General features: G+C 43.8%; 1 protein-coding gene across 5 annotated transcripts in view; it reads left to right on the top strand.

Moving 5' to 3' along the window:
* The first annotated feature begins 4,177 nt into the window (after nucleotides 1-4,177).
* The window catches only part of RUG2 (Regulator of chromosome condensation (RCC1) family protein), a 66,160-nt gene continuing 61,083 nt past the window's right edge, over nucleotides 4,178-9,254 (top strand). For all 5 annotated transcript variants that reach the window (XR_015540470.1, XR_015540469.1, XM_087369893.1 and 2 more), the window contains exons 1-2: nucleotides 4,178-4,323; nucleotides 4,485-4,770. Coding sequence is in view for 3 of the 5 variants with exons in the window: in XM_087369893.1 (XP_087226019.1) it covers nucleotides 4,269-4,323; nucleotides 4,485-4,770 (341 nt within the window). In the remaining 2 variants the exon portion in view is untranslated. The remainder of the gene's footprint in view (nucleotides 4,324-4,484; nucleotides 4,771-9,254) is intronic.

Below are 9,254 nucleotides of genomic sequence, written 5' to 3'. Positions count from 1 at the left end.
TGATGTTCGGCCCCGTGTTGCACAAGTAAATCAAACTTCCCACAAGCCTTCTGTACTTCGCTTTGTCCACCAGTGGTGATGAATCCTTGTTTGAGATCTTCACATCAACCTCCATAGGGGTGCTAACTGTCTTGCACTCAACCATGCCAAATGCCTTCAGTACCTCTCTAGCATACCTCAGCTATGAGATGAAGATCTATTTTGGCTCTTGCCAAACTTCAATCCCCAAACAGAAATGCATCAGTTCGAGGTCTATCATTTCAAACTCTCTTCCTAGCAAATGCTTTGTCTGCGAGATCTTCTCTTCATTTCTGGGCTGAAGCATGTAACACTGCAGTTTACATCCTCAATCGTAGCTACACGAAGGCTGTGAACGGGATGACTCCACTGCAAGCCTTTTCTGGTAAGAAACCTTCAGCTGCACATTTCAGAGTTTTTGGATGTGACTTTTTTGTGCATGTCCCTGATGCTACCAGGACCAAATGGGAACCGAAGAGCTAGAAGTGTATGTTCTTGGGCTACAATGAAGAGGCGAAGGGTTACTGTCTCTATAACCCTATTACCAAGAAGGTAATTGTAAGTCGCGATGTGGTCTTCTCAGAACAACCGCATCAATTGGAGGAGGATGCTTCCTTCCCAGACAACCAAGACCAAGATATCCGTCCAGTACCGCCACCAACAGACCAAACTCCCCCAATGGTGCTTGGGAGGATTCAAGACAGAGAAGATGAAGAAGAGCTTGCAAAAACAAAGGCAACGGCCATTCCCGAAGTGGGTAAAGTAGGTTTTGGATGGCAAAGAACCTCCAGCAATTGAGGAGGAACCATCTGAACACCGCCGGTCCAAGAGATTAGAGGAGCAAAGAAGGGCGCAGGAACACTTGGTCAACTATGCTTTGATGACAAAAGTGATCTGTGCTGATGAACCCAAGTGTCTTGAAGAGGCATAAGGCGATGATAGGTGGATGGTGGAGGCTATGCAGTCAGAGTATGGCTCCATAATGAAGAACAACACTTGGGACCTTGTGGATCGACCACCAAAACGCAAGGTAATCGGAACCAAGTGGGTGTACAAGATCAAGTACAAGTCCGACGGCACGTTGGATAAGTACAAGGCTCGACTTGTGGCAAAAGGATTTGCATAGGTACATGGTTTTGATTATTAAGATACTTTTGCTCCCACAGCTCGACTAACCACAATTCGCAGTGTTTTGTCTTTAGTTGCCTAGGGAAGTTGGCCCGTGTTTCAGATGGATGTGAAATCCGCCTTTTTGAATGGAGATCTCAAGGAGGAGGTATACGTGGAACAACCACCAGGTTTTGAGATCCCCGGTTCAGAAGGTAAAGTCTGCAAACTAAAGAAGGCACTTTCCGGGCTGAAACAGGCCCCACGAGCGTGGTACCAGTGAATTGATGACTACTTTCTGCAAAATGGGTTCAAGAGGAGCCCATCTAATGCAAATTTGTATATCTTCAGAGAAGGAGGCAGGTGTATGATCGTGGTCCTTTATGTGGACGACCTTGTCATAACAGGGAACCATGAAGAGAAGATCTCGCAGACGAAGCATTTGCTAGGAAGAGAGTTTGAAATGACAGACCTCGGATTGATGCATTTTTGTTTGGGGATTGAAGTTTGGCAGGAGCCAAAACAGATCTTCATTTCACAGCTGAAATATGTTGGAGAGATACTGAAAGCATTTGGCATGGCTGAGTGCAAAATAGTTGGTATCCCTATGGAGGTTGACACGAAGCTCTCAAATGAGGATTCATCATCACTGGTGGACGAAGCGAAGTACAGAAGGCTTGTGGGCAGCTTGATCTACCTGTGCAACATACGGTCGGACATCAGCTTTGCGACTGGTGTACTAAGCAGGTTTTCCAATAAGCCCCGGGAGAACCATTGGAGGGCAGGGATGTGGGTGCTGAAATACATCAAAGGCACACTTGATTATGGCATCACCTATACCAAGGGCAACATCTTGACCGGATTCCGTGACTCGGATTGGGCAGGAGACGTGGATAGCAGGAGATCAGTGATAGGGTACTGTTTCTCACTTGGATCTGGAGTTGTGTCATGGGCCAGCAAGAAGCAACCCACAGTTGCTCTTTTTTCTACCGAGGCCGAGTACAAATCTGCATGCTTTGCTTCTTGCGAGGCAGTGTGGTTGAGGAGGATTTTAGGGAACATGGGTGCAGTGCAGAACAAGCCTACGCAGTTATCATGTGACAATCAGAGTTGCATGGCGATTGCAAAGAACCCGGTGTTCCATGCTCGCACAAAACACATTGAGATTCAATATCACTTTGTACGCGAGTTGATCATGGATGGAGAGGTCGACTTGGTGTACTATCTGACTACAGAGAATGCTGCGGACATCTTCACGAAGGCTCTTGGAAGACTTGCTGGAGAGGCATCTTCATCGACTTGGCATTGGGCAAAAAAAGTAAGTTCACTTGTGGGTGGACATTGAGGGGGGGTGTTAGATATCAATGCTCCACTCTCGTGTAACTACGCGAGAATCAGCTAACTCTACTTGTAAGCCCCCCCATATGAGGAGAAGGCATTTGAGTAGCTCGGTTATCCGGTAGGTCCTGGTTTGGACACGAGATGGGGGCCATGTGTGGCCTGATGGATGGACGGCTTCAGATAGAGTTGGCACACCGCCAACTAGGCTACATGCAAGTGCGGGAAGGCATCCCTTGACTGACCGCACTGAGGGTAGACGGAGCATTTCCTGGGGCAGCCCACTCTCGAGTTGCGGGGCCCGTTTGGAGCCTCAGATGATCCTGGATGGCTGTGGGCCGAATGGTGACTGTAGGTCAGTTGCTTTGTTTTGCGCACCGTCTCTATCGTATGGTCGATGGCCTATTTCGGGACCGACCCACAATCAACCGTTTTGGGTGGACTGGGTTGGCCACCCAATTGAGCCTAACCGACTACGACTGGTGGCTATATAAGAGCAAGCCCGTGAAGCCCATTTCATCACTGGCTATAGCAACCTTGATTCTTTAGCATTCAGCCTCCAAGTTCTACTGTTTCCAGCATGCCATCGAAGCTTCTTTCACAGGAGCGCACGGCTAGGAGGCAGCGCCATCTATTGTATCAATTCTACAGTAATCAAATTTTTGATTCTCCATACTATCTTGTTTTCTCTCTTGCGTACGAGATCCTATTATTTGTTGAGCACAGACGTTGTATTATTTTCTTACAGCGATGACCTTATGCTCTAATCTCACAAGTGTAAAAGATCGACTTACTACAATGATCAAACTCCCATTTTCCCGAGGTTGGAGAGGCATGTAACGCTGGCTAAGTGGAGAGTGATGAGAATATTGCGTGCTCTACTTTGGACTTCCTCTAATGATATTTTCTTTTTGTGCTGTCCAGAGTCTATTGAACGATTTGAAAATGTTGGAATCATCCCGCTCAAGGACACACACAGATCCTCTTAGGGTCACATTGGCAAGTTTTTCGAATATTGTTCTCGGCGTTCGACTATGATTATGACTATTGACATTCATGTAATATGCCAGTTCTTATCTATTCACACGAGACTTATCCTCGACGCTAATATTCTTGGCATTATCTCGGCGCCCAAGAAAGGGCTTGTTCCCTTGGATTATAACTCTTTGGGGAAGGAAGTGCGCCGCCTCCCCACCACACACTATGTGATTATAATAATTATATATTATATATTATAATATAAATATTTTCAATTACTAGTCCATTCAAAATTTCATGTTTTTTTAATGAATTCTTACAACATTCCTCTCGTTTAATACATGTTGTCAATGTCCATGTGACAAAATTGTAAAAACTACAACGAGGATCAATTATTGTATCGTCTTATTCATGTATTTGTTGGACTTCAGCTTCCAAAATATATACATCACAAAATCAATAATAAATCACCACCCCCGACATTTGCAAGGAGGATTAGGTCCTAAAGGACCTTGTGTCGCATGTCATGTTCCATATTGTACTCAACAATTGATAAAATAGAAGGATTGAGCTTCAATTTCAAGTCAATAGTTACTTGCTCATGGAAAGACTACTTGCTGCAAATCTAGTTTCATATATCATTTACTTGCTCCACGACGGAAAGACTACTTGCTGCAAATCTAGTTTCATATATCTCGTACATCACGGGAACGATGATGGGAATGAAGGATTGATATATCTTGTCCCCACTACTGCTTTAAACTTTGCTTTGATACTATCCTCGATTCAGACAAGGGACCATCCTCATCGGAAACAAATTGCACAATATGTCCAGATTGCTGGCTTTCAAAGCACGATTGCAACTTTGCTTCTTTGTGAGAGGTAGCCATTTGTTATCTCTTATACTGTTATTTGAAGTCTTGCCAAATCATTTCCATAGGTAGAACTTTGTCTCCCTATCATTTCTCTCTAAAGGGTTGCACGCTAGTGATCCCAATGCCATCGTTTTGGACTGTCCATTTTGTCTCTGTTGATCTTTACAGGTTTCACAAGTAAGACACACAGTGCTTTGCAAGGAACGTCCTCAAATGGATCTCAGAGAGTTTCTAGAGTTTTGAGCTTTGGTGACGGTAGCCACGGAGCTCTAGGTCAAAAGCAAGATTATCCTGGAGATGCTTACGAGCCCGTTCCAGTGGAAGGGCTTCCCGGGGATGTTGTCAGAGTAGCAGCAGGGCATTACCACTCTTTGGCAGTCACCGGAACTGGGGAGCTTTGGGCATGGGGAAGAAATGTTGAAGGCCAGCTTGGTATTGGCGCTGGACAGCCTAGGTGAGCGTGTGCGCTTGGTCAGAGATATATTAGCCTATGGTATGAGCGACTGCAAATTTGGGGTCTTTGCTATTATTGGGAAAAGAGACGAGCATGCCACAAATTAGTCTTCAAGTCTTGATTTGTGAGATTTGTTTTTGCTTTTTTAAAACTCTTTTTTTCCATTGTTTCATATAGCTGTCTGTATGCAAGCCAAGATGAAAAAGCCCCTTACAGCTTCCACAAGCAGTTTCTCCAAGCAATAAGCCATTTGATGAATCCACCCAAAGATGGCATGCCACATTGGGACACTACCAGAATAAATGTCTTGCTGACACATGAGAGCACACAATTCGTAGTTTCCTCTACGGCCGCTCCTCCTCCCTTTTCCAAAAAGAAAGGTACCTTCTACATTATGCTTTGAAAGTGAATAAAAGATAAGCTATCTTGTGAAGATGCTCACAAGAAAAGAGAGAGGAGCTGCTTTGCAGCCTGCTTCTCAGGCTTTTAGCTCATTGGCCAAGCTAACCATGGAGCAGGTGTCAACAGCTAGTGTGGTGGACTATACAATGAGCGGATTTTGCAATCTTGGAGAATGTAGAAAGTATCTGCAGACCAAGCCTTGCAGAAACTGTGACTACGCTATGGGGTCTTCCTAGAGCTCTTGTTACCTTGCTAATGGATCTAGTGCACGGTACAGATAATATAAAAAAATTTGATGAGGGTGGCTTCAGGTTGATTTTGTTGTGCCTGCCCCCTCTCTCCCCACCCTCCAATCACAAGGCTGCATCATGCAACCGAGATATACGCCATGCTGTGATTTTGGCTGCTGTCACCAAGATGTGGTCCTCCAGAAGACGAGAAACTTTGCCTGGGGACAATGTGCGACTTTGTTGATCCCTTGGCGCTAGCTTGCCTCCCTACTTACCAAGTAAGCATGGGATATTGCCTCAATATGGAAGTTGTGCCATTACTATCCCCCAAGCGAACACTCGTTTGAGTGTGTTGTAAACATGAGATGATCTCGGGACCTGAGTGAAAATTGCTAGTATCGGGAGGTGACAAAATATGAAGAGGGGAGAGGAGAAGAGTGGAGATGAGGAGAGAGGGCACAGCTAGAGAGCACACCACAAATGACTAACTGTACACTAGAATTAGTTGAAAAAATAGAATATATACAAACCCTTTTAGGGTTAGGGTTAGGGGATCTAACCCTTTCCTTTATAGCACTCTATAAGGTTAGTGCTATGCACATATGATCACATGATGGTGCTATGCACACATGATCACATGATGTTGAGCGTGAACTCTCAATGACTAACTGTACACTAGAATTAGTTGAAAAAATAGAATATATACAAACCCTTTTAGGGTTAGGGTTAGGGGATCTAACCCTTTCCTTTATAGCACTCTATAAGGTTAGTGCTATGCACATATGATCACATGATGGTGCTATGCACACATGATCACATGATGTTGAGCGTGAACTCTCAACACCTTCCCTCAAGATCAACATCATGAAGTAGGCCTTCCCTCAAGATGATGATTCTGGGGAATCGAAGAAGGACTGAGCATTACATTCCATCACACCCCTTTAATGGGAATGTCCTTCCTCTGCATCAAACCAAGAGCTAGTCGGTGTTTCTCGAATAGCTCTTTACCGAGTGGTTTGGTAAAGATGTCTGCAACATTTTCTTTGCTATCACAATGCTGCAATGTGATGTCACCAAGTAACACTCTTTCTCTGATGAAGTGCTCTCTGACATCAATGTGCTTTGTTCTGGAGTGATATACTGGATTTTTGGCCAATGCTTGAGCCGATTGATTATCACAGTATATTGTTGTTGGCTTTGACTCATCAAAGTAATCTGTTTCTGACAATAGTCTTCTGAGCCATATAGCTTCACATGCACCTGTAGTGAGTGCTCTATATTCTGCTTCAGTCGAAGACAAAGAAACAGTTGGCTGTTTGTTTGACAACCATGATATAGCACCTTGACCAAGGAAAAATGCATATCCCTGTGTCGATCTCCTGGTCTCATGATCTCCAGCATAGTCACTATCACAGTATCCATGCAACCGTGGATGACTTCCTCTGTATTCTATCCCAAATTGTCTTGTACCTCTGATGTATCTCAAGACTCTTTTGGCTGCAATCCAGTGAGACTGTTTTGGATTTGCCATAAACTGTGCTAGTGAGCTTACTGCATAACAAATATCTGGCCGTGTGATTGTCAGATATATAAGAGATCCAATGAGTTGCCTGTAGTATCTGTCATTGACTGTAGGCTTTTCTGAATCTTTAGTAAGTTTCAAACTCTGTTCCATGGGAGTGGCTGCAATCTTGCAATCTGCCATATGAAACTTCTTCAGGAGACTGTCAACATATTTGAGCTGACTCATGAATGTGCTATCTGAATCTCTCCAGAACTCAATTCCAAGACAATAGTGCATAAGTCCAAGATCTTTCATGTCGAACTCTGCAGATAAGTCTTGTTTTAGCTTTCTGATGAAGCTATCCTTGCTTCCTGTCACAATCAGATCATCTACGTACAAAAGTGCAATAGTAATATCTTCCCCTTGAACTTTGTAGTAGAGAGTATGATCTGCATTGGACTTCATGTATCCCAGATCAGCAAAATACTTGTCAATTCTGCTGTACCAACTTCTGGGTTCTTGCTTTAAGCCATAGAGACTTTTCTTGAGATGGCAAACCTTGTTCTCTTTTCCTGGTTCAACATAACCGGCTGGTTGTTGCATGTAGACATCCTCGTCTAGATAACCATTGAGAAATGCATTCTTGACATCGAGCTGATACACATTCCATTTACTGAGTGTCGCTAGTGATATCAAGAACCGTATGGAATCCATCTTTGCTACTGGAGCATAAGTCTCATCATAATCTTGGCCATATTGTTGTGCAAATCCTTTTGCAACTAATCTGGCTTTGTATCTCTGAATACTGCCATCTGGATTGTACTTCACTTTGTATACCCATTTGTTGGCTATGGCCTTCTTTCCTGGTGGAAGGTCGCATAATTCCCAAGTGTTGTTTTTATACAAAGCATCCATTTCTTCATTCATTGCAGTTTGCCATTCTGGCTTATCTACTGCGTCTTCGAAGTACACTGGCTCTTCTGTAGCCATGATGGTAGTCATAAGAGCATAGTTGGTGGTTTCTACCTGAATTGCTTTGCCTTTCTGAGCATATGTCAATCTGGCTGGTGGTCTGCTTTCCCTAGTAGACCGTCTGAGCTGCTGTGACGCTGATTGGGGTGTTGCTGGCAATTCTTGCTCTTCTTCATCAACCTGTTCTGTAGATGACTGGGAAGTCGATGTTTCTATCTCCTGTGTAGGTGAGGTTTTCCATTCTGATTCCTCATCGAAGATTACATCTCTGGAGATAATGACTTTGCGGTTGATGGGATCATACAATTTGTATGCTTTACTTTCTTCACTGTAGCCAACCATGATGCATTTGCGTGACTTCGCATCCAATTTCCTGCGATGATCATCATGTATGTGAGCATATGCTATGCAACCGAATATGCGGAGATGCCCAATGCGTGGCTTGTGTCCAGTGAATGCTTCATAAGGAGTCATACCTTGTATCGGTTCGGTAGGAAGCCGATTAAGCAAGTAGTTAGCTGTAGCTATTGCTTCTGCCCAATACTGATTCGGAAGATGCTTTTCACTAAGCATTGCTCTAGCACTGTCTGCTAAAGTCCCATTCTTCCTTTCAGCTATTGCATTTTGCTGAGGAGTATCTGCACATGTGAATTGTCTTCGAATACCGTGATTTTTGCAAAAGTTCATGAAGGCTGAAGACATGTATTCACCTCCTCTGTCTGATCTCATGACCTTGATCTTTCTGCCTGTTTGGTTTTCTACCATGGCTTTAAATTCTTGAAATCTGGCAAACACTTCAGATTTCTCTTTCAAAAAGTAGACCCAACAATATCTGCTGTAGTCGTCGATGAAGGTCAAGTAATAAAGTGAACCATTGATGCTGCGGGTCTGGGCATAACCCCATACATCTGTATGAATTAAATCAAGAATACCTCGTGCACGAGAGGTACTTCTGACAAAGTTGGTTCGCTTTTGTTTGCCGAAGCAGCATGCTTCACAAACCTTTCCAAGAAACTGTAGCTTCGGAATCCCAATTGCCATATTTTGATTCCTGAGATCTAACAAGTACTTGAAGTTGACATGACCATATCTTTTGTGCCATTTTGCAGATAGTGGCATCTGTTGCATTTGAGCTGACATGGCATGCTTATCTGGTACTGTAGCTAGCATCCTGTATAAGCGTCCTTCTTTGACACCTTTTGCTACTAGCTGACCTCTTTTGGATTTGTCTCTGATAGTGCATTCATCACCGTCGAAGATGACTTTGTAGTTGTGTTCCGTCATTTGACCTACTGACAAAAGGTTCTTGCTGAGCTTCGGAACATAGAGCACATCTTTGACTAATCCTTTTGTACCAGTGAAATTGTTCATAGGGA

This window comes from Dipteris shenzhenensis, chromosome 3 (genome assembly GCF_047967505.1).
Source record: "Dipteris shenzhenensis isolate YYH24624 ecotype China chromosome 3, Dip_SZ_1.0, whole genome shotgun sequence".
Taxonomy (NCBI): domain Eukaryota; kingdom Viridiplantae; phylum Streptophyta; class Polypodiopsida; order Gleicheniales; family Dipteridaceae; genus Dipteris; species Dipteris shenzhenensis.
The sequence above is the reverse complement of the archived record's forward strand: the minus strand, read 5'-3'. Positions and strand labels throughout refer to the sequence as shown.